The sequence below is a fragment of the Bos grunniens genome, chromosome 4, assembly GCF_055505025.1.
Source record: "Bos grunniens cultivar Pamir isolate PY7600 chromosome 4, Bosgru_T2T1.0, whole genome shotgun sequence".
Lineage (NCBI taxonomy): Eukaryota > Metazoa > Chordata > Mammalia > Artiodactyla > Bovidae > Bos > Bos grunniens.
In genome coordinates, this window is record NC_141168.1 from 63,723,162 (window position 1) to 63,748,939 (window position 25,778).

General features: G+C 39.7%; 1 protein-coding gene across 5 annotated transcripts in view; it reads right to left on the reverse strand.

The window, feature by feature from the left end:
• DOCK4 (dedicator of cytokinesis 4) overlaps window positions 1–25,778 on the reverse strand; it is a 479,600-nt gene that overhangs the window by 138,378 nt on the left and 315,444 nt on the right. For all 5 annotated transcript variants that reach the window (XR_015162547.1, XM_086396606.1, XM_086396604.1 and 2 more), the window contains exons 17-23: window positions 22,192–22,348; window positions 16,221–16,318; window positions 16,030–16,113; window positions 15,711–15,811; window positions 13,384–13,465; window positions 11,768–11,938; window positions 6,459–6,651 (exon numbers count right to left, since the gene is read on the reverse strand). Coding sequence is in view for 4 of the 5 variants with exons in the window: in XM_086396606.1 (XP_086252732.1) it covers window positions 6,459–6,651; window positions 11,768–11,938; window positions 13,384–13,465; window positions 15,711–15,811; window positions 16,030–16,113; window positions 16,221–16,318; window positions 22,192–22,348 (886 nt within the window). In the remaining variant the exon portion in view is untranslated. The remainder of the gene's footprint in view (window positions 1–6,458; window positions 6,652–11,767; window positions 11,939–13,383; window positions 13,466–15,710; window positions 15,812–16,029; window positions 16,114–16,220; window positions 16,319–22,191; window positions 22,349–25,778) is intronic.

Consider the following 25,778-nt stretch of genomic DNA (forward strand, 5'->3'; position numbering starts at 1 on the left):
GACTCTTGAGAGTCCCTTGGACAGCAAGGAGATTAAACCAGTGAATCCTAAAGGAAATCAGTCCTGAATATTCATTGGAAGGACTGATGCTGAAGCTGAAACTGTAATAATTTGGCCACCTGATGCAAAGAACTGCCTCATTTGAAAAGATCCTGATGCTGGGAAAGATTGAAGGAAGGATGAGAAGGGGATGACAGAGGATGAGACAGTTGGATTGCATCACTGACTCAATGGATATGAGTTTGAATAAGCTCCAGGAGTTGGTAATGGACAGGGAGGCCTGGTGTGCTGCAGTCCATGGGGTCACAAAGAGTCGGACACGACTGAACGACTGAACAACAATTCCTGCTCCATCCTGATCCTGGTCATGACCTAGTACATAGCATTCATGAAGCATCTATCAAGTGTCTATTATGCAGCAGGCACTGTTATGGAAGCTAGAGATAAAACTGTCTTCAGGATAAATACAACCCATGTTATTTTAGGCTCTTATTCTGGGATGAGAGGGGAGAGACAGACTGGAAACAACTAAATCACCAGTTCTTCAGTTATTACAGATGTGTTAGGTTATCCAAGAAGTAAAAAGCCAAAGAATGAGACTGATGATGGGATGGGTGAGGCAGATAAGAGATTTCTTGAGAAAATGAGAGTTCAACTGAATTCTGAAGGGTAAAGATGGGTCAACTTGATTCAGGAAGGAACAGGAGAAAGTCGGTTCCAAGCAGAGTGAAGTAACACTGAGAGGGGACCAGGCAGGTGGGCAGGGCATTATCATTGTACTTTGAGGGGAAAAAGAGCATTCTTCGTTCCTGCAACTCCGTGCATCTTTACAAGGCCTGTCTGCTACAGTGTCAGCTGTGGTTAATAGAAAAGTTGTGAGCAAGTGGCATTTTCTAATGTGAAAGAAATTTAATTACAGTGCAAGAAAAGTCAATACTCAACTAGGCTTTACCTAAAGTTCAAAGAAAAGCTACAGGCACTCATCAACTGTAGTGAGATTTTATTCTTCAAGTCGTCAAATTAATAGATACACCATCACACATCCTTTTTTAATATTGTGGCCTAAAGTGGGGGGTGGGATGGACAGGTAGAGGCATTCGTTCCCAGAATAAACTTTAAAAACAGTCTTATGGGGACTCTCCTGTGGTGGTCCAGTGGCTAAGACTCCATGGTCTCAGTGCAGGAGGCCCAAGTTTGATCCCTGCTCAGGGAACTAGATCTTGCATGCCACAACTGAGACTCAGTGCAGCCAAATATTAAAAATAACAACAACAAAGATGTCCTTAAAAAACTGTCTTATAGTCCACCTTCCTCCCTTTCTCCTTTACTTTTTCATTGCGGCCATCAAGTCCACAAAAGAGCTAATAGGGAACTGGGGAGTTTCTGGCAAAAGGGAAAAAAAATGACTTCTGGGTACTTTCTTACGAAATCCCTGAGATGCCTGGCTTTTCAGTCTGTGGGAATAGGAGGTAGCACCAGCACGTTTCTCATCACTACACACTCCGTGCATTTATGCTCACCTCTATTATCTACACTGTGGTTTGCCTGAGAAACTGCTCAATTACCCCAAAGTAAAAACATGTATGACCTTATCTTAGCAAGCAAATAGCTCGGGAATGACCACAGACCTCTGCTGAACAAGTCAAGCACCAAGCGATGGGGCCCAGTGAAAATGGAGGCAAAACCACAGTCCCCCAGAGCCTGCCCTGTGGTCTGAGAAGACTCAACATCCACCTTCTCACTCCCACAACTTCAACTGCCACTCAGTCCCCATTCTCCATGCTTCTGCCTCCCCCTGCCTCAACCTTCATCCTTCAAATCTGCTCTTTACTCATGGCAAGCTGTCTTCTCCAACATCACTGAGACCTTTTCCTGGCCTTCAAAAAACAGTAAGAATAGAATTGTGGGGAGAAAAGCAAAAGTGAGCAGCTCAACTTTTATACCTTAAATAAGCCTGCCTGGACCCCGGATGATTCAGACGTGGACCAACAAGCTGCTTAAATTTCAAATCTGAGTGAAGTCTTTCAGGTCTGGTCAGCTGCCCTAGACTCTCACTTTGCGGGACTCTGCCTGGCTGTAGAATGCCTCCAGCCCTGAGGCTGCCCCTGCCCCTTAACTCAAGATGGCCTGAACCTTCCTACCACGTTTTTGTTGTTCCCTTCTGTGGTGTTGACCTTGTATGCCCCTCTTTGCCTTCTGTGAGTGTTAATTTCTAAGGTAAGCTCAACTGGAAGTATTCTGCAGCCATATTGCTTCCTTTGCATATCTCCTCCACTTTTTTTCTCTTTGAGGTTTGCACTGGTTAATTTTATATGTCAATTTGTGCCATGGGAGGTATTGGTTAAGTGGTATTTGGTTAAATGCTATCTTTGGTGTTACAGTGTATTTCTGGATGAGAATTATGTGTGATTTGGTAGGCTAAGTAAAGCAGACTGTCCTCCCCAACATGGGTGGGCCTCACCTAATCCGTTGAAGCTCTGAATACAAGAAAAGGTGGAGTAAAGAAGAGTTTACTCTCTCTGCCTGTCATTCAGCTGAGATATCCACCTTCTCCTGCCTTCAGATTTAGACTGCAGTTTATACAAACACCTCTCCTGGTTTTTAGGCCTTGGAACTCAGACTGGAACTATGTCACCAACTTTGAATCTCCAGCTTGCTAACTGCAGATTTTGGGACTTCTCAGCCTCCACAAACACATAAGACAATTCCTTACAATAAAGCTACACACACACACACACACACACACACACACATACACTATTGGGTCTACTTCTCTGGAGAAGCCTAATATAGGATTCTAGTACAAAGAAAACTTTCAGAACTTTCTATCTCTCCTAAGGAGCTTGTAACATCTACAGTCTTGTTCTCCAAAATATTTTGAAATCTATTTTCTTAAAGCATGGGCTGACTGTACTCTGTATGCCTTTCTGGCTAAAATGAATGCCCCAGAAAATGAAATCACTTTCTCAGATCCTTCTCACTTCTCTATCACTAACCAGTTCATCTTTGTTGATCAGAATTCAGCTCAGAGTAGCAATTATCTCTGCCATACTCAGTGTTCTGAGAAATGGAACTGTCATTAAGGCCATCAAGAATTAAATACTTTGTCTTCAGCTGAATACATAGCCAGTTGATACCCTGTAATGTACTTATCCCTATTTTATTTTCCCCTGTTCAGATTTATAATTTTAATCAGCAAAGTGTCATTTGTAACTTCCATCTGGCCAAGATGTGTGTACTCATATAACTGTAGGACTTCATGTTCCATTTATTTTACTTCCAACAAGTAAATAAAATTCAGACTCCTGAGTGTTTTTGCCTTTCATATATGGAGCTACCATCACACTGCTTTTAAACTGTTCATTTTACCCCTATGTAGTAGGCAGAATAAATTGTTCCCCTCAAAGACATCTACATCTTAATTCTCAGAAACTGTGAATATGTTATGTGAATAGATTATGTTAAAGAGATTTTTCAGAAATGATTAAAATAAGGATGCTGAGCTGGGGAGATTATCCTGAATTATCTAGGTGGGACCCATGTAAACATAGAGGTCCTTACAAGTGAAAGCAGCTAGACAGAGTCAGAGATGTGAAGATGCTAGACTGCTGGCCTTAAAGATGAAGGAGGCAGGAATGTAGGTAGCCTCTAGAAGCTGTCAGAGGCAAGAAAACAAATTATTCCCCAGACACTACACAAAGGAATGTTGCTCCATCCACACCCTGATTTTAGGCCAGTGAGAAGCCTTTTGGACTTCTGCCCTATAGAAATGTAACATAAGAAATTTGAGTTACATTAATCTACTAAGTTTGTGGTAGTCACTGTGGTACCAGCAGGAAACTAACAGGTCAAAGTTTATCTAAAACATGAATCTGATTTCACCATAGTTTGGTGATGCTATTCATGGTTTTTCCTTATTGTTGTTGTTATGATTCCTGGGTAATTTTTTTTTTACCACTAGTGCCACCTGGGAAGCTCAGCGAGTCACTAAATAGCAAGCTAATCCCATCTTCCTGGGGGCACTGATGGAAGTCAGGCCTCTTACTAGCATCTGTGCGTGTGCCTCAATGTGATCCATTGATCAGGAGTCACTTTGTTTCTCAGAAGTTTATACTGCTAAGTCATTTCAGTGTGTCCGACTCTGTGCGACCCCATAGACGGCAGCCCACCAGGCTCCCCCGTCCCTGGATTCTCCAGGCAAGAACACTGAAGTGGGCTGCCATTTCCTTCTCCAATGCATGCAAGTGAAAAGTGAAAGGGAAGTTGCTCAGTCGTGTCCGACCCTCAGTGACCCCATGGACTGCAGCCCACCAGGCTCCTCCATCCATGGGATTTTCCAGGCAAGAGTACTGGAGTGGGGTGCCATTGCCTTCTCTGATGTTTCCCCATAATTACCTTCCACGAGGAGTGTCCCACAGAATAAGTGAAGCAGGCTTCCCCTCCCCCTCTTCCACATCACTAATCCCCAGCACTGGCTCCGAGTCTCTCCTCTAGGTCACGAGCACAGGCCTTTCAGGGTCCACGTTCCCTGGGTCTCTTCAGTCCTTCTATTCTGGCCCCAGTAAATAATCTCATCACCTCCGACAGAGACCCAGTATGATTTCTCTACCATCTCCTGAGCATCAGTAATCAACAGGGAACTGAGTCCACAGACAGAACACATCTCCCAGGGGCAATAACGAACAAAAATAATTTCCTTACATTTAGAAATGGTTTTCATTATCTATGTTGCTCTTTTTGTGTCAGACTTTAACCTAACAAAGAATTATCTAGCCAGTAAGAGAGAAATATGGTAAAAATCACCAATTCCTCTGTTAGGAGAATAAACTCTTCTTAGTTTGGTAATTGATATTGACAGAATTGATATTCTAGTCAAATTTGGATGTCTAGTTGGGACCGTCATCCTTTCTACTTCATATTGCCTATTCTTCACCCTCAAGGAAGCCCTAATCATTGCAGCAGAACCCTAGGGATCTGAGGGGTACAGTCTGAAAACCACTACAAGAAGCATCTTTCTTTCCAGGATGAGATGTGTTTTCATGGGGAGAAATCAGAAGGCTGAAGCCTCTTTCACATTGAAACATTGTTATCTCAGAAAAAAATCAGAAACATACTAACAGTCTATCAACAGGAGAAAAGATAAATTAACCACAATATACAAAGATTCATTGGACTACTATATAACAGTAAAAAAGAACAAGAGCTATATCTAATAGCATGGAAGAATTAAAAAGTGCAATATTAATCAAAAAGAAGCACTCTACACAATGACATTAAATATAATATTATATAAAGACTAAAAGATTAAAAAATTTTGAAAAGGTAAAGAATGATATGTTTTTATAGCTACAGAATAAAGACACAGAAAATAGAACCGAATCTGATAGTGGAAACATATATGAAGGAAATGAGTATATACAAGAGGGCCTATTTCTATTTAAGACAAATCTCTTAAAAGATCTAAGGTAAATATCTCCCATTGTTGAGATTTATTATGGTATAGTCTGTTTCTATGTTTAAAGCATTTCACAATAAAATAATGTAAAAAAGGTTTCTTAACTATATTTAGTCCTATTTCAAAAATACAACACACACATATATGTATTCATGTGAAAAGAGATTTCTCAAAATATAATTTTTTAAAGTTTTTGATTCAGTGATAATGATAGAAACTTTTAAAAATAAAATTTAAAATGAGACTAGCATTTTATTATTAAAAAAAAAAAAAAAAACTAGAGGAAAACAAAATGTGCTTCCCTCATAGCTCAGTCGGTAAAGAATCTGCCTGCAATGCAGGAGACCTGGGTTTGATTCCTGGGTTGGGAAGATCCCCTGGAGAAAGAAATGGCAACCCACTCCAGTATTCTTGCCTGGAAAATTCCATGGACAGAGGAGCCTGGTGGGCTACCATCCATGGGGTTGCAAGAGTCAGACATGACTTAGCGACTAAACCAAAAAAAGATTATGACAAAATCAACTTAGCAAGTAGTCACTTGCTATTAGGATAAAATATATAAAAAATGACAACACACTGAAACTTTCGCCCACTTTCAGAACAAATTGATGGAAAACTTTTAAGGACAAATGAGATAAACAAACAAGGATTATAGCAGGTTCCTGTAAGCATCTCTGAAAAGAAAAATTTTCAATTTTGTTGAACGTTAAAAGAAAACAAAATCTACAGCAAGGAAAAAAGCATGCCCTACACTAAAACTTGTTGTGATCTGAATTAACAATTTAATTATTAGGATTTTCATTCTTTCCAGAAATAAAGTTTTAAGAGCCATACTTTTGTGTCTGACTATTTGATAAACTTACTCTCCCATCCAAATACACAATGCTTCTGAGAAAGAAGTCTTTAGTTTCCTTTTTAAATTGCTTCTGCTGACCTATGACTAGAAAATGTAAGTAATGGCTTTCTAGAGACACTGTTTCATCTGAGAGACCCGACACCTTACCTGGGTTGGTATAGAGCTGGCTTTCCACAGTCTTGCCAATGCACTGCAGTTTAACGGCCTGCAGGGCGTCATCCACATGCACGATGGTCGGCAGACTGCCCAGGGTGTCCTGGACCAAGTTGGCCACCTCCCGGACGTCAAAGAGCTTCAACAGCTCCGAATACACAGCTGGGAAGGAGCTCAGAAACACAGCCTTTAAAAGAAGAAATTTAAGTCAATTCCCAGATATGCCTGAAAAATCAGCTATAAAAATGTCAGTGAGTTTAAGACTGTGACAAATATTTTTAAATGGTAGGAAATAGAGTGTCAAATGCTTCTTCTACCTAAATCTAAAAAGACTAATAAAAGGGCAAAATTTAGGGGAAAAAGGTATACCAAAACAGAGCAATTTTTCAAAACATGCAAAGGTACAACATAGTAAAAACTGGGAAATCCTGTAAAACAACTGACATTAGCAAAGTGATGGACAAAACCCCCACAGATTCAGCAGAAGGCAGCATGATCAAATGGAAGGAATACTCAGCCAAGACCTGGATTGTAATTATTTATGTTTCATTCTTTTTGGAGAAGGTTTCTGAAGTGCTCATTTAAATCTCATTTACCTTTAAGAAGCCAAACACATTAATTCCCTAAAACATTCAATTTATGATTAAAGAAAAAACATAGGACATCAGAAAGCATCAGAAGACCTAGATTATATGTAGGACTAGCTTGACTTCTAATCAATTCTGTGACCTTGGGCAAGTCATTTTAATCCCCTAGGTTTCAGCTTCATCACTTGTAAAATGACAAGATCATTGGAATAATCCCTCGGGTTACTTCAAGATCTAATGAAAATCCAAAACTGTGTGTATTAAGAACAATATTGTTTACATAAATGAAGAAACCTGATCATTATTTTTTTAAAGAAAAAAAAAAATAGATGCTAACTTCAAACCCTGAAGGGCATACTTTAAAAACTGGGCTAAGACTGTACATCAAAACAAACTCAGCCTTTTGAAATTCCACAAAAGGAGGGCAGTGGAAAGAAAAATTGATCAACCACCTGGTGGAGGAAGAGGCACATGTTTCTAATATGCTGAGATTCAATGGCTGTCGGATTTACCAATGAGATCTGACACCAGCAGAAAGTGGGTCAAGTCTACATATGCTGATGATTCAAGCACAGAATCAAATTCAAATTTGTGGACTTTGGTATCTACCTATATAACAGCAGCAGAAATATGTTGAAGAGCCGAGACCTGTTTCTGATGTCAGAACCATCAGAATGCTCAAGGTGCTAGGGTCAACAGCTATGTTCTCCCTTTGACCTTTAAAAATTATAGATCTACTTGAATGCTTTTAAAATTAATAACCTGATATTTTTTGGTAAAGACTATATTTATATAACCTTCATTTTACTCTGCAAAGAACTGAGTCATAAGATGAAGTTTAAAAAAATTAAATGAGGCCAGCTTTCTGATCACTAAAAAGTCACCTAACTTGATGTTCCTCATAAATCCCTTAATGTATGCATCAATTCTTTATTTATACCTCTTTATTTCAAAAAGATATTTGTACCTGAAGTGTAAGATGCAATTATTAAAAAGGATAAATAAAAAAGGACCTTGTGATGAGGGCAGAAAGATATTTGCACAGGTATCTAAGCTAAAGATTTTTACTGCAAATAAAAACACGATATTGTTTTGATCTTCCTGGTATCCAAGACAAAAAGAGAAAAGATAATTAATAGGAATTTGGGGCAGGGTCTCAGGGCTCAATGCCTTCCACCATTCTTCTTTTCTTGGGGTTCCCAGGGTAGAGAGCTGTCCTTGGAATGGACTATAGACAGCTGAGTTAGCCTTCTGTCCTGCTCCCAAGGACAGAATTATTAGCAGGCTGGGCTTAGGCCAGGATGACCAAATGAACCTCCTAGCAGTGAAGCGACTTAGCAGCAGCAGCAGTATCAGCTCTACAGAGCAGCTGTCTACTGATCCAACTGGAAGGATTGCTGGGATGGCCTATTCTGCCTCCAGGAGACAGAATTTGCTGAGTTGTAACTCACATGGAAAAAATCCAAAATGGAGCAAGGAAACTGGGATTTTTGTGTTTAAGGCAAGAATCCGGACCAATGGCTATCCTTGGCTCTGGACACAGTAGGCAGAGTTCTAAGATGATCTCCAAGAAATTTGTCCCCTGATGCTGTTCCCACGCAGAAGTGTTCTCTGACACGTGGGGGAACTCAGAGATCTGAAGCACGAGAAAGATTTGATAAACTGTGCCTGGCTTTGAGGATCAGAGGGGCCATACACCAAGGAATGTGAGTGGTCTCCAGGAGCTAAGAGCACCCAGCTCCTTCCCCACCTCTGGTTGACAGCCAGCAAGGAAATGGGACTCTCACCCATAAGGAAACTGATTTCTGTCCAAAGTCTGAAAGATCTAGAAGGTGAATTCCTCCCGAGAGCCTCCAGATAAGCCGTCAAAGCCAATCCCCTGCTTTTGGCTACTCTCAGGAGACCCTAAGCCAAAAATCCGACCACGTCTTTTGATCTACAGAATCTGACCTGATAAATGAGTGTCATCTAACACCATCATGGTCATTTGTTGTGCAGTGACAGTAACCTAACATACTGGATCAATCAGATTAGTGACACCTTCCATCTTAGAAGAGACAGCTATGAAAGTGTGGGGTCAAAGGGGAACTTAGAATGGGAAGAAGTGTTTAAAATTCTCCTTCCTCCCAAAATATAGAGGGAGGAAGGAGAATTCCTCTTTGCTTAATGAAGAAAACTAACCACTTCTTTATATAAATTTTCTCTTAGCATCAAACTAAAAAACTATGTACACATTTTATATATTATCTCCTGATAAAAAGCTAACAGTCAAAAAACAAGAATCAAATATGATTCTTTGAAGGTGCGAAAGTTTCACTATTTAAAAAAATATATTTTAATTTTTCTTTGGCCATGCCCCAAGGCTTTTGGGATCTTACTTCCCCAACCAGGGATACAGCCCACACCCCCTGCATTAGAAGGTGAATTCTTAACCATTTCACGTCCAGGGAAGTCCCAATTGCTTCACTATCCTGATGGAGGGGTAGAATTTAGAGAATCAAGAGCAGTTGGAGGTTAAATATAGAAAAGGAAGCTGCTCTATATCATGGCTGTACCTCAGAGCCCAAATCTCTCAGAGAGACGGCTAGGATTCAGTGTAACGTAACGAAGGTAAAAGAACGTTTCTCTAAAGAAGAAAAAAAATCTCAGGAGTCCATAGCAAGACATTCTCATTTGAGAAACCATGACTTAAGGTTACTCTTGAGAGTAGGAGAATATTTTTCAGTTGTGAATTAGGTACGTTGTATCCTTGATAGAGGTTTTTCTTTTTTTTTTTAAAGAAAAATCTCAAAATGAAAACTGAAATTTTCAACAGTTTTTATAAAAGTAGTGAACTTCTGAGAATTTTGATCTAAAGGAAAATATGGTTAGCCTGTTAGAATATCCTTTTCAAATATCACCAGCTGATAAGTAAGGTTTGATTAGTTGGCAACTTGACATTGAGATCTCTGGCAACTCTCCTAAAGTTCAGTGATCGTACCATTGACAAGAGAAGCCAAAATAATATTAAAAGAGCCTGTATCCTTATCCAGGGGCTTCCCCGGTGGGTCAGTGGTAAAAGAATCCACCTGTAATTCAGGAGATGCAGGTTTGATCCCTGAGTTGAGAAGATCCCCTGGAGAAGGAAATGGTAACCCACTCCAGTATTTTTGCCTGGAAAATCCCATGGACAGAGCAGCCTGGTAGGCTATAGTCTGTGGGGTCGCAGAAGAGTCGGACATGATTTAGTGACTAAACAACAACATCCTTACCCAGATGGAAGGTAAGTCCACCTCTGCAAAGAAGAAAGTAATAAGAACAGCTCCCAAATAGTCAGAAAAACGCGGCATTGTTATTGGAGAGGGCTTGTACATTTCTAGTGTTTTGCCTTTATATATAATGCCTTCCAAATGGCAAAAGACACCAAGTTACAACAATACTCCTAGGGATCTAATCTCCCAATATCCCGTTTTGTATCCAAATTCACAGTGATTGTAAGTCTCAAGTCTCCAGGGGAGAGTAATAAGGAAGTTGCTTCTCCATCTGACAGGTTTTTAAATCAAGTTATTAAAATTAAACAGGTACAAGAAGTATTAAGAAAGTGTAGAGAAAGATATTCAGAATGATCTCTCAGCACAATGACCTCTCAGCACACTATTTGAAAAGTAGATAGATCCTGTTCTTAAACAAAACATGAGAGCTACTCCTGGTAATATACTTTGGCAGCAACCGCTGAGCACTGGTGATAGAAAATAACTCCCAGGATGATTAGGGCCAACTGAAAACAAAACAACATGCAGTTTAGCCGAGACCAGTACAATGAGCCTCAAGTGCATGGATTAAAATACAGCACGTGGGAATTCTCTGGCGGTCCAGTGGTTAGGACTCACCAGTCTCATTCCTGGGATTGGGTTCCATCCCTGGTTGGGGAACTGCTCACACAGTGTACCAAAAAAAAAAAAAAAAAGGAAGGCTTGGGGAAAACAACTGCAGCAGATTGTTGTTTTTGTTGCTCAAAACAACACTCTCTGTGACCCCACGGACTGCAGCACATCAGGCTTCTCTGTCCTCCACTATCTTCTGGAGTTTGCTCAAACTCATGTCCATTGAGCCAGTGATGCCATCCAACCATCTCATCCTCTGTCGCCCCCTTCTCCTCCTGCCCTCTGCTGCTGCTAAGTTGCTTCAGTCGTGTCCGACTCTGTGCGACCCCATAGACGGCAGCCAACTAGGCTCCCCCGTCCCTGGGATTCTCCAGGCAAGAGCACTGGAGTGGGTTGCCATTTCCTTCTCCACCTCCTGCCCTCAGTCTTGCCCAAATCAGGGTCTCTTCCAATGAGTCAGCTCTTCACATCAGGTGGCCAAAAGACTGGAGCTTCAGCATCAGTCCTTCCAGTAGCAGACTAGCTAGAGAAAAATTCCTCCCCACAGGTGACATTGACAGGGTGTCTCCAATCATCAGCGTGAGTTCTAGAAACTGGAATGGAGGCCGATGCAAACCAACAGGCTCCCCATTCAGGGCGATAACAGTCCAAAGAAAGACATTACCAACTTTTGCTCTGCTGGTACTAGAAGCTGGAGGACTTTTTAAAAGGCTATTCCAAGTCAGTTAAGCTACAAATATAACCTGGAGCTATGAAATGCTGATGGAGAAAATATTCACTTAGGCGGCTAGGTAAAAATAAATAAATTGGACTCATTTTTTCCTCTATTCAGCAGAGATGAAAAGACAATTACCTGTGATTGAGATAATGCTCCAGATCCTTTGCTTTCTTGTGAAAGAAAAAAACGAACTGACATGAGCAGTTCCTGAATACAGCAGCGAAATTCCTCCTCATTCTGTCCTCCGGTGGCAAGGGAAAACAGCCTTCGAGACTGAACAATATACTTAAAAATATATTCTTGGGCCTTAAAACAAAATTTTTAAAATGTTAGTTTCAAAGAAAATCAAAGGTATTTATTTAACAATGACACAACACAAAACTATAGTACACCATTAGACTTTTAAATTATTGATTGAAGTACTAAGGCCCAGTGTGATTTTTGAATAGTATTTACTCATAGCAAAAGAGCTGTTTTTCTCTAACACCTAATGAGAGGAAAAGTATAGATAATTTTTAAATTCTATGTAATTCTTAAAGAGGTAATTCTTATAGAGGTTAAATGTTTTTGATCCTCAGATGATTTTTTTTTTTAATATAATTAACAAAGATATGGTGGTCTGTTTTTCAAAAATAATTCTGCTATGCTGGTAGGTTCTCTTGCCACTTGCATTTTACCTTCAATCAGTCCCAAATGACAAATTTATAATGAGTAAAATGCTTGTTTTTTAGAATGTACACCTATTTACTTTTATCTACTGACATCAAATACTATGTACTCAATTACGAAATCAAAAGGCTGCCAAGGCTGTTACTGCACAATCCTCTTAAGAATCTATTGACAGATGGGAAGGAGGTAGGAGAGGGGTTCAGGATGTGGGGGACACATGCATATCTGTGGCTGATTCATGATGATGTATGGCAAAAACCATCACAATATTACAAAGTAATTGCCCTCCAATTAAAATCAATTAATTAATTTAAAAAAGAATCTATTGGTAGATCCTTTACAAACATGTTGCAAGAAAGGTATCAACATCTTCATATATAGAGAGCTTGTAGGACCCAGAGATATGGGCAGTGTTAAACCACGAGACACTGTAAAATCTCAGGTTTCCTCATTATGATTCCTGCTAAGTCATCCTCCAGGCAAGAATACTGGTTTAGGTTGCCATGCCCTCCTCCAGGGGATCTTCCCAACCAAGGGATTGAAGCCAGGTCTCCCACATTGCAGGTGGATTCTTTGCCGTCTGAGCCACCAGGGAAGACCAAGAATACTGGAGTGGGTAACCTATCCCTTCTTCAGAGGATCTTCCCAACCCAGGAATTGAACTGGGGTCGCCTCCATTGCAGATGGATTCTTTACCAGCAGACCTACCAGGGAAGCCCTTAAAATGTAAGACAAATGGTTCTCAGATGGTCTCTGTCACTGGTAGAAGCAAGAACAGGGAACTTCTAAGCTTAACTGCTCATCTGCAGTCTTGTCTTCTCCACCCTTCCTTCTAGATTTCAAGTGTTCAGAGCCTGGAGGACTAAAGATTTAATGCTAGGGAGGTTCCAGTGAGTCTGGCAAAGTTCTTTTCAAATCTCATCATCTCTGGAGCAGCCACAAACTGATTAAGATCACTGAATTGGAATGTCAGTGATACATCATCAGCGATTACTGCCTGTGTTGAGGAAACCAATTTGCTTAGGCATCACCACGCAGCAGCACTGCTGGGCTACGATGTGCTATCCACAGCGTGTCATTACCTTCAACACCTCCTGGATGTGCTCTTGTCTCTCCGCTTCTGTGATCCGGTCCACATACCACTTGAGTACTTTGATGAGATCTCTAAAATACAGGGGAAATGTGCAGAAGGTACAGTTGGTCTCATTCTCAATTAGAAGCCAACAAATCAAATGCTTATTTTTATCACAAGGAGGCATCATTTTCCATCAGTTCTCACGTTTCTGTCAAACTGTTATGATAATTTTACAAAGTCTGCATATCACCATCATTACCCCTTTTTTGAAGCTGAAGAGAGAAACAACATTTCCTCCCAGTGAGATTCCTTTTAATCTGGACATATTCCACGAGCCCTGCTACTTCTGGCCGTACTTCCAACGGGTGAACACAAATATCAGAAGAAAGGCCAGGGGAGTGTCTGAATCTGACTGCCATGGTCAATCTCGGACAACTGCTAATTAGGATTTCCTCCCCAGTGAAATCCTAATTTGGATAAAATATTTAGCTGGAGGCAAAAGAAGGTGTGGGGAAGGATGAAGATACCACCTCCTCATTTCAAATCACACCCCATGGACTTAACAAGCCAATTCTCTGACCTATGGGAAGAATGAGACTTACCATCAGAGCATGGCCTAGTAATTTCCAGAAAAGCCAAGTTTTATTTTTTCCAAGTAATTTCTAGAAGTTTTATTGTTTTAAGAAATAAAAATGGAATTAACCTCCACACCTCAAATTCTCAAGATTGCAGTCACATGACCTTTAACACTGGCCAGTTCTTGGTGTCTAGAAAACAGCAATTTTTAAAAATTTTCTCTGTCCGAGGAGAATTCATGGTTGTTCCAGTCAGTATATGCTGATGGGAACACTACTTTTGAGGATGAGTGGTCATGATTCTGGCCCAAGAAGATTCCATGGGCCTTATTTGTCTTATTAGAACTGATTAGCTGCATTCCTGGCTAATCTGAAGTTTAGACATTACACCACTGTTTTCCAGTTTCCAGAGACAGTATCACTTGGAACAGTGACCCCTCACACCAGAGCCCAAACTGTTAGGTCAAGGGCAAAACTATCCTTGCTCAAACATTTCACCCTCTGAAAAACTCATGTCGGTAAAAGGTCAAGTCTTGCAAAAATGACTCCATTCACTTAAACATCAGAGGTGTAAATCTTACCAGGCTATGGAAGCAAACAACCAAAGGAACTGGATGAAATGCTTACCTGGTTACCTACTATCTTTTATACAGCACACAGATGGGGGAAAAGGGCAAAGCCCTGATTCCATGCCCCTTTAACGCACTTCTGGGAATAGACGACTGCGTGCACATGCCCATAGGTATTTAGTGTATAAGATAAAAGCATTGGCAGCTGCTGTATAACATAGGGAGCTCAGCTCGGTGCTCTGTGATGACCTGGGGTGGGATGGGGAGTGGTGGTGGGAGGCTAGGGAGAGGATTTATGTATACCTACAGCTGATTCACTTTGTACAGCAGAAACTAATACAACATTGAAAAGCAATTATCCCCTAATTTAAAAAAAACAATTATAAACTGAAAAAAACTGGCAGAATAGCAATGACAGCAGTGGAATGGGGAGATGGAACTTTGGGGTACATTTCAGGGCTGTATTTAAGCAGGCCCATGACCAGGAAGATGTCACCCATAGGACAGAAAGAGAGGAGTTGTTATCTTCTAGGCTACATGTAGGCAGGTACCAGCTACAGCATGTCATTATTCATTCACTTTTAGTCTTGCTTATCTTAACTGAGTGGATAAGAAAGGAGCAGCGGTTAAAATGGCAGCTGGTAACAGAGGATAGAGTCTAATAACTGAACCCCTTGCATTCATGGGCCAGCTCTTCATACAATCAGCACAAAGCTTAGTGTCCAGCATGCAGGAGGCACTCAATAAATATTAACAAATGAATGAACAAAGGACTTTAAAATGGTATGATGGCAAAGGCTGTTTTCCCATTATATTTCTTTCTTAAAGACATCTAGAATTACCAAGGAGTGTGATGATTAAATGGGGCTCTTGACTGTCAAAATGAAATAACCAGGTATTTTAGACTACAGAAGATCAAGTGAAACAGAGGCAAAAAGAAAACATTATATTTTAGGTTTCAGGACTAGAACTCAGGAAGTTCTCCCCCTTACCCAACCTTTTAAAATCAAAATAAGTTTCAGCCATCAAAAAGATGTGTGAAAAAGGAAGATACTGTCTCAAGAGACACTTGAGTAGCTGTGCTTCATTTCTTCCTACATTCTCTTTTAAATTTTCCTATATAGCTGGTTCTGCTTTAAAAAGTTCAAAAGGAACTGTTTCTAAACCAATTATAAGATAAAGGACCTTACCTGTATGCAAGTGCCCCAGCAAAATGACTCTCAATGTAAGTGTCCATTACAGGTTTAAAATGATGAAATTTGCTATCTTGCAGCAAATTGATTATGTGAACCTAAAACAAAACAAAACAGAGTTTTACAAAACTGAATGCAAACCAAGACTTTTTTGGCAGGGGGAGTGGGAAGGTTTCTTTTGTTTGTTTGTTTGTTTTTGATTTGGGAAGGTTTCCTTTCAAGTGAGCTCATTCTATTAAGTGCACATTCCTAAACCAGTCTTATCAAAGTCAAGATTTAAAGACAAAATTAAGGTATAAAGTTAATTTAAACTCACCAATGAATCAAACACTTTAGACCCATATTTTTGGGAATTTTCATCTAAAATTCCAAATAAGGTATCCAGTGTATCTTGCAGAAACTGTTAGATAAAGAAGTAAAAGCATAAATAAAATATCCTCTGTCTTTCCCCTCTAAGTATTCTTTATCCCACAAATTTCTAAGAGAAGGATAACAGGATGCATTTACCTTTACTATCTCGGAGCCATCAATTTCTTTTAATTTAGAGAGACAGCCTGTGATCTTGTCTGGGTGGGTTCTCCATTTCAAAAGATCAAGCATATCACCTGTCCAAACAGAAAAGGAAGATTAGTTGCCTTGATAGAGAACAGTCTCTCACAGGAAAGTGTTCTAACTGGTAAACAGTGAATTCTTAAATATGTTGCCACCTGGTCACCCAAACTGCAGGCTCCCCTAGACTCCAACTAACCCTCTAAGATAGCATTCATTACAGTGTGTTCTCTTTCTCCCTTCCCAGTGCTCTTGACTGACAAACTCTTGCTTATCCTTCAGTTCTCAGGCTACTTGTATTTGCCCAAAGACTGTAAACTCCAAGAGAAAAAAACCTCATTGAGCTCGGCCCCAACTTAGTACTAGCACTGGAACAGAGCAGGCACACAGCAGGCAGTTGGTAAGTACTGGTTGGAGAATTTTCTGCCTCCTCCAATTAAACTGGGAGATTCTTGAGGGCTGGAAACCCACTTGATTCACTTTTCTGCTCCCAAGACATAGCACTCTGCCAAGTAACCAATTCCATTTGGCAATGAAGGTCTTCTTGACAATGTGACCCAAACCTGGCATGACTAGAAGGTTCCTGCACAATGATGCCATGCCATGCCACGTCAAGTTGCTTCAGTCGGGTCCGACTCTTTGCAACACTATGGACTGTAGCCCACCAGGCTCCTCTGGCCATGGAATTCTTTCTCTAGGCAAGAATACTGGATTGGGTTGTCATGCCCTCCTCCAGAAGATCTTCCTGACCGAGGGATCAAACCTGTTTCCTGCATTGGCAGATGGATTTTAACCACTGAGACACCTGGGAAACCATACAATGATGACAAGTCCAGTCAACTGTCAGACCAGCAAATGAGCCCTTGGACCTGACAGGGCCAATTCCTGGACTCTGTGACCATCTTCCACCCTAGACTCTGGGCAAAAGCAGGTCCCAGCTCTTCAATTCCCTTTTCTTTCTGACCTGACATGTGAGCCCTGTGTCCAACAGAGTCCTCAGGGAACCTCTTCACTGGTGAGGGAATAAATCCTTTCCTCCTCCTTCCTGGGCAGAAGCTCCTGCACATGGTGCCCATCTTCACTGGTCTCCAAAGGGAACAAGGAGTCAGTGGCATCGGACGCCAATGACAGCAGTAACAACTGACAAGGCTCATGGAAGCAGGACGTGCCCAGGGCAGGGGAACCTGGCAGGGCTATTCTCCTGGTGCCAGTGGGGCTGAGACACTAGAGAAGCCATGAGGGAAGCCAGGAGGGGTTTTCTGCTTCAAAGCACTTGTTTCAGGAGAAACTTGAATGGGACTTGCTAAAAGACAAGAAAGACCAAAAAAAAAGCAAACACCAAACACAATAACAAATAATCCCAAATAATCAAGGAAATAGTTATGATGAGAAAGAAAACATGACGTAGTAAACAAAGATCCCTAGGTCAGGAAGATCCCCTGGAGAAGGAAATGGCTACCCACTCCAGTATCCTTGCCTGTAGAATCCTATGGACAGAGGAGCCTGGTGGGCTACAGTCCATAGAGTCGCAAAGAGTTGGAAACAGTGGAGCATCTAACACACACAGTAAATAAAGAGAAAAAACATAAGAATCTCAAGAGGAAATAGAAGCAACTTCCACCAAAGCCAATTTCAAGGGAAAAACCACAAAGGAACCAAAAGTAGGAAACTTAGCACTAAATAGGAACATTTTTCTATAACAAATAGGGGTAAGAGGAGGAGGAGGATTTAGACTTAGAAAAACGAGGGAATTTTTCAAAAACTGACATTGAAAAAGGAATTTATGATTATTTTCATAGCAGAAAACCCTGAAAATGTTGAACATTCACGTCTAACTCAGACACCCTGGAGGTATGATTGAAACATTTTAAAATATGATTGGTTGTATTTAGATGAGAGATTCTACAGGGTGAGACCAGCTGACCAAAGAAAGTTCTCCAGGATTCTCCTGGTCTGCTTGCCGGCCTGCTCGGACTTCCCACATCTAGCTTCAGGGTGCCTGCCGCCTTCCCTGGCAGCCCCTCTTTTATAATTTGCACTACCATTTACTTCCCACTCCCCCTCCCATCCAGCTCTGCCCACTCCTTCTCTCTCCCTGCCCTTTAGAATGAGGCCTTTGCAGAAGCGTTCAACGTGAGGGGTGGACCCTGTGCAGAGGAAGGAGGAGGCTCTACAGGCTGCAAAGTGGCATCAGTAGAGGACAAGGAATAGGACTGTCATCAGCAGAGCTGGATAGCAGATGACAGCGGTCCGGGATGGGGCTGTTCATCTTTCCTGCAAGAAGTCTGAGGAATCGTTAGACTGCTCCCAATGAAGCCAAAAGGAGAATAATGTATTATACTTTGTCCATCTGGACACAATTAATCATGTATGCCATGTACTCAGAATCAAGTCAAAATTATCACCTCGTAGGTCTTTATTTTTGAAGATACCTCAGTTGCCAATTTGCAGCTAGGACCTATTACTGAAAATGAGAATTTTATACATTCTATTCAACTATCATTTAAGTGTGTACTGACTGTATGTCTGATCTGCCAAGAGCTATAAAATAGGTGGATGACCTGATCCCTACTTTTTTTTTTTTAAACCACCATCTCAGGAAGAGACTGAATAAACCACCCATTACTGGAGGGAGAAGGGGATATGGAACAGTCGGTATTGGCACAAATGTTAGACTGAATTTAAGCACTGTTTTCACTTTTTCTTAACGTTTTAAAAAGTTGTCTTTAACAGTCCAAGGAAGCTAACAAACAAGTAAAGTGATTCCTTTTCTGATCCCTACTTTTAAGAAACTTAAAATATTTCCTTGATCTGGCAATCACAGATGTCCAGTCCAGCCAGTGCACTAGCCTCACTATGCTATCTAAGAATGACACTGGAAGACACAGAACGTGTGTAGACAGACACACTTTAGAAATCCTGAAATGCAAATCTGCTCTAGGAAACTGTCCTAGAGGCCACATCACTTACTAAATGCCCAATTGTAATGGAAATGGGATTTGTATATTTTCCAAGTCGAGTAAAATGAATACAAAAAAAATTTAATTCCAATTTGGAAGTGGATTACTTCTACACAGAGACATGTGTCTAGCATGTAAATTTCAGAAAAAAGAACTTCCTTCCTCCCTCTGTCCCATGTCTTTAAACACACTATTCATTTCCTGCCTCATTTTGAGCTGTCCAACATTGACAAGGTTAATCAAAGTCACAATGGTAATTAAGCACTTATTAGTCTTCAATAATGTGTCAAGCGTTGCTTTCTATATAGTGAGATGTTTAATGACTTCGTGAATAGTTTATTTACTTGAAAAATGTTCTCTGCTTTTACAGAGAAGCAGCTTCTAGTTATCAGGATTTGTTTTCCTCTGTCTTATGTTCACAGTTCTGTCTAATAGCCTAAACCCTAGAACTAGAAATAATTAAGCAGGCAGGGCCAAATGTTTTCATGGCAGAGAATGTATTGTTAGGTTTATATCTTTGGAAGAATAATGGCCCCCAAAGATGTCCATATTCTAACCCATGGATTTATCTTAACTGACAAAAGAGTTTTACAGGTGTGATTAAGTTAAAGATTTTTTAAATGGGGTATTATCCTGGATGATTTGGTGGGAGCACTCTCATCACAGGGGTCCTTAAAAGATGGAAGATGATCAGAGTCAGAGAGATCAAATATGCTTTGTTGCTGTCTTGGAAGATGGAGAAAGGGGCCTGTAGCCAGGGACTACAGGTGCTTCCTAGGAGCTAGAAAAGGTAAATAAAGGGATTCCCTCCTAGAGATTTCAAGAGGGAACGTGGCCCTGCTGACACCTTGATTTTAGCCCAGGGAATAAGACTGCAGACTTTCTACCTCCAAAATTATAAGATAATAAATTATTGTTGTTTTAAGCCAATAAGTTTATAATAATTACTACAGCAGTAACTGACAACTAATACTGGCTGAAAATAATCTAATGGAGGCAGAGAGTTAAATACGAACCAGATTCTTTAGAGACACACAACTCATCCATATAGGATGAATGAAAATAACACCTAAGGGAGTCAAAAACGTTGATTTTATTATTTTCACAACCTCTATGGGGTTAGACTCTTCTCACACACACACAAAAAAAAAAATGCCTGAGATTTGGTAAATGCTATTTAGTCATAACGGAATTCTGTCAATGAAGGTTTTATTTAAGTAAGATCATTAACCATTGAATACTGATAGTCTGATGTAATAACCTAATTTGGCAATAGCTACCTTCAATCAAACTTACTAAAAATAAACTACATAGTTTATTTTTAGAAATATGTCTCCAAAAATACCTCTGGAAGGGGATAAATGAAACCCAATATAAATGTAAAAAAAATAATTTGCCAAGGTCCTATATAAATACAGTAGCACTGTTTGACAAATTGGATGGTATCATTAAAAGTGGTCATTATAATAACGCCAAAATTTGCTTCTTTTCTCATTCCATGTTCTGAGAAAAGATACATATTTCTTACTATATGACACAGAAGAAAGAACCAATAACACTTTAAAAAGTTTAAGCACAGGAGCATTTTTTTTGCCTAACAATACAGAGCCCTGATTTACTATGATTTGGCTTCAGATTTTTGACTTTACATGGGTGCAAAAGTGATATGAAATCATTTAGAAACTATATTTCAATTTTTGAGTTCAGGTATTTTCCTGAGTTAGCTACATGCAGTACAACAGCCTCCTATAATGTTGAGCATTGAGCCTCAGATGCCAGACAGCCAAGTGATCATAAAGGTAAAGAAGCAATATGGTTATTAATACAACCATTCTGTTTTTCACTCTTAGTACAGTATCCAATAAGTTATGCGAGACATTCAACATTATATTATAAAATAGGCTCTGTGTTAGAGAATTTTGCCCAGGTGGAAGCTACTGTAAGTGTTCTGAGCTTGTTTAGTGTAGGCTGGGCCAAGCTGTATGACACAGAAGAAAGAACTTTTCTTAGATGTTTTGTGGTCGTGGTGGTATGTGCATGCTCAGTCATGTCTGACTCTTTGCAACCCTATGGACTGTAGCCCACCAGGTTCCTCTGTCCATGGAATTCTCCAGGCAAGAATACTGGAGTGAGTTGTCAGTTCCTGCTACAAGGGATCTTCCTGATTCAGGGATCGAACCTGCATCTCCAGCATTGCAGGCAGATTCTTTGCCGTCTGAGCCACCTGGGAAGCCCCATGATGCTTTGTAGGTTAGGTGTAATAAATGCATATTCTACTTATCTTATTCAAGTTACCACGGGCTTATCAAAAGAATGTAACCCAATCCTAAAGTCAAGGAAGAGACATACCTTATTATAAAGTGATTGTCTTCAACAGAATGAGACTAATTTTATTATATGGCATTCAGGATGCTTTCCAGAAGCCTTACATGGTGACCATGAAGAATTCAAAAATATTTAATTTACTTCCTTCATTACAGACAGTGCTTTCAGAACAATTTGCCAAGGAGAAGAGCTTGCTTTCTTAATCATAACTTTCTAAACAATCACTGACATAAAAAGTAATGCTAGAATAGAAAAGTAATATCCATCTAATTAAACAGAAAACAGCATTTACTCTGAAGCCTGCAATTAGCACAGTTTATGAAGCAAGAGAGATTAAGTTGGTGGTAATCTTTGCTTTTTTTTTTTTTTTTTTTAAGCAGCTGGGTTTTGATGGTTTATTTGAGGACTTGAGTATTGGGTTCCAATACCAGGATAATTCTGTAGTCCTTAAACTATACACATTTAGCTGTTTGTTGGGTCACAATTACTTTTATTTTATTAAAAACCACAAACAGAAGGATCAACAACAATTTTTCTAGTGCAAAGTTCTTAAATATAAAACTGATGTTTACAGAATATCCAACTAAAATTCGCATGAGTACTTAAATACAGGGGCTTTCAAATAAAACAGTATTATACATTACCGTTTTGTGTGAGTTTTGTGGAACAGAGAAAAGATGTTATCCAAAAAGACTCCTTTGTGGCCTTCATGGCTTGATTATTATTCCCAAGGAGAATGCCCTTGGAAAAAGGAAGTTTGAGGTAGCGGGTAGTATCCTGAAGATTTGTGTTTTCTTCACACTGTAAAAAAATATTTTAAAAAATGGAAGGGGGAGAGTTAAGAGACCTCTTGAGAATTATTAAGCATAATATTCATTTCTAGTTTTTAAGAACTGGGAAATATTCCAAATATCATTACAAACAGAATTTGGCTTTTAAGTAAAATGCAACAAAAATGTCTAAGAGGAATAACTCACTTATTTTGGACGCAGACCCATTTGGGTTTGAATTCTAGCTCTCTTACTTCCCACACAAGTAACTGTATCAAGTTATTCAGCCTCTTATGATTTCCGTTTTCTATCTCTATGACCTCACTATGCTGCCAAACAAATTAGATTACGTGAGGCCTTTACATAGAGCCTGATACATTGGAAGTGCTCAAGAAATCATATTGCAGTGACCATAGCATTTTAAAAAATCTTTTAACTGGAGGATAATTGCTTTACAATGTTGTGTTGGTTTCTGTCATACAACGCGAATCAACCATAACTATATGTATATATACATATATATCTACACACACATATATCCCCTCCATCTTGAGCCTCCCTCCCACCACCACCCCTCATCCCACAACCATAGCATTTTAAAAAAGTGCTTAAATTCTTCCCACATCTCCTCTGAGGTAGATATTAAACAACTCCTTACTTTGAAAACAGGCAATTAAAGGACTCTGTATTTCATGATAATATAATAATCCCACTATGGTGAGAAATCCCTACAGAAAATGTCAGTCAACAAATGTAAAAGAAATTATAGGTTTTAAAAATACAGTTTCATATTCCTAGTGTAATTCTTTCTTTAGTCAAGGGTTGTCACTAAATGCTAAAATCAGTAGGAAAATTGTTGATGAGCAAATGAACATTCTACGCTACCACACAGATTCCCTCCTACCGGCAAGGGGACAAATGTAACTGCACGTCGGGGGATTGGGCTGTCGGCCCTCTGATGCAGGGCAAGGAAAACAACACATCATCCTCGCAATGCATTCCTCCCAAAGCTGCGGAGCCTGAATGGGTGACACCAACAGATTCACCTTCCACTTCACAGATAATACAAAGGACAGAGCAACATGCTGAATGCTATGGGGAAGCAACCAGACAAACCCAGAAGGCGGCACTTTCTGTAGGATGCCTGTCTTTGACTCCACAAGTCAAGTTTTGTGGGGGAAAAAAAAAGGATTACTCTAGATTAAATAATACTTAAGAGATATGTAAGAGCCAGATACAATATAATGGCCCTGGATTTGGACAAACTTGCTGAAAAGGATTTTCTTTTGGAATTGATACATTGACTAAGTTCTAGATGAGATAAAAAAAATTAATGATTGGAAAAGTCATTAACTGGAAAAAGTAAATAAAAAAATAATAAGGTCCTATTGTATAGCACAGGAAACTATATTCAATATCTTGCAATAAATGATAATGGAAAAGAATATTAAAAAAAGCATGTCTATTACATGTGTATCACTGAGTTACTTTGCTGTATAGCAGAGATTGGCACAACATTGTAAATAAACTATACTTCAATAAAAAAATAAAAAATACATATAATGAAGCAACCGAGATATCCTTCAGTACATGAATAGATAAACGTGGTACATCCAGAAACCAGAATACCATTTCAGTGCTAAAAATAAATGAGCTACCAAGCCATGAAAAGACATGGAGGAAACAATGCATATCACTAAGTGAAAGAAGCCAATCTGAAAAGTCTACAAACTCCATGATTCTAACTATGTAATATTCTAGAAAGTGCAGAACTATGAAGACAGTTAAAAAAAAAAATTAGTGGTTTCCAGAGGTTGGGAGTAGGAGAAAGGATGAACAGACAGACCATGGAAGATTTTTCTAGGGCAGTATGATATTATGATGATAGATACATGTCACTATACATTTGTCCAAATCCACAGAATACACAAAAACAAGAGTGAAACCTAGGGTTTCCCTGGTAGCTCAGTGGTATAGAATCCATCTGCCAAAGCAGGAGACATGGGTTCGATCCCTGATCTGGGAAGATCCCACATGTTGTGGAGCAATTAAGCCTGTGTGCCACAACAACTGAGCCTGTGTTCTAGCGCCCGGGAGCCACAACTACTGAGCCCACGTGCCTCAGCTACTGAAGCCTGTGCGCCCTAGAGCCTGTGCTCGGCAACAAGAGAAGCCACCACGATGGGAAGCCTGAGCACAATTAGAGAACGTCCCTCACTCTCTGTGAGTAGAGAAAAGCCGGCACAGCAACAAAGACCCAGCACAGCCAAAAATCAAGAAAAATAAAATTATGCATAAAAAAAGAGTGAACCCTAGTAAACTAAGGGCTTTGGGTAATGATGATGTGTCAATGCAGATTCAACCTTGGTTAAAATAAATATGCACCTTTCTGGTGAATGATGCTGACAATGGAGGAAGCTACACATATGCCAGGGCAGAGGGTGGAAGGGAAGTCTCTATCCTTTACTCTCAACTTTATTGTATACTAAGCTACTCTTTTAAAAGTCTACTAAAATAAATAACATCATCTGGGTAAAAAAAAGTTCATACAGAAGAACCTCCAGAAAGATATACCCTAAGGGGTAACATCATCATATACCCTAATAGTTAACATCATCTGAGCAATCAGAATATGGTGTTTTTATTTTTGTTTATCTATATACTGTTTCTGTAATGAAGGTGACTTTAAATTAAAATTTTGAGAAAAATATATTGTAACAGATATAGAATCAGTATAGCTTACCTTATTTTGAGCTAAATAAGTTTAGTTATGCTAAACTTAGTATTTAGTTTAACTAAATAACTAAATTTAGGAACTTTATTGTTTTTAATGTATATATTTATTTTTAAGGCTAGTGTTTTGGGAACAGGTAGGAAATTAAGCGCAGAACCCCTTTGGTATTCTAGGCTAATCTGTGTGATTTATAAACATTTTTTAATACTAAATCTTTAAGAAAGACAACTCTAATAAGCTTAGAGAAACAAAATCAGAATATTACAAGATGTTCTTCCCAGCACATCTGCCCAGTAACAGGAGGACCAATAAACACAAGAAACTCTCTTCTCAAGTTATGGCTCCAAATGCTTCGGCAAGATATTTCATTTAGACAGAAGAGTGCATATATAGTTTAGAAATAATTATAACGTGAACACTTCAGATGCTTTCCTGAATAAAAAGTGCTTAGCAATGTAAAGTTATGGAACCTGGGGTCACCATCCCCTCTTCTCAGTCTTGTTCTGGTATCAGGGCTTGGAGCACAGCACCCTACACTGGTCCTATTTTTTTCTGCCTGGATATTGTTTGTAGGGTCAGTAACATGCTCTGGTCCCATCTCCAGCGTGACCTGTATTCGGTATGTTGAACCACTCCTTCCTATTAAAACTGAAGCTTCATACAGCCCCAGTCCAGACACCATCCAGTTATTTCCAGGTTTCTTCCCCAGAAGCTGGAGCATGCCTTG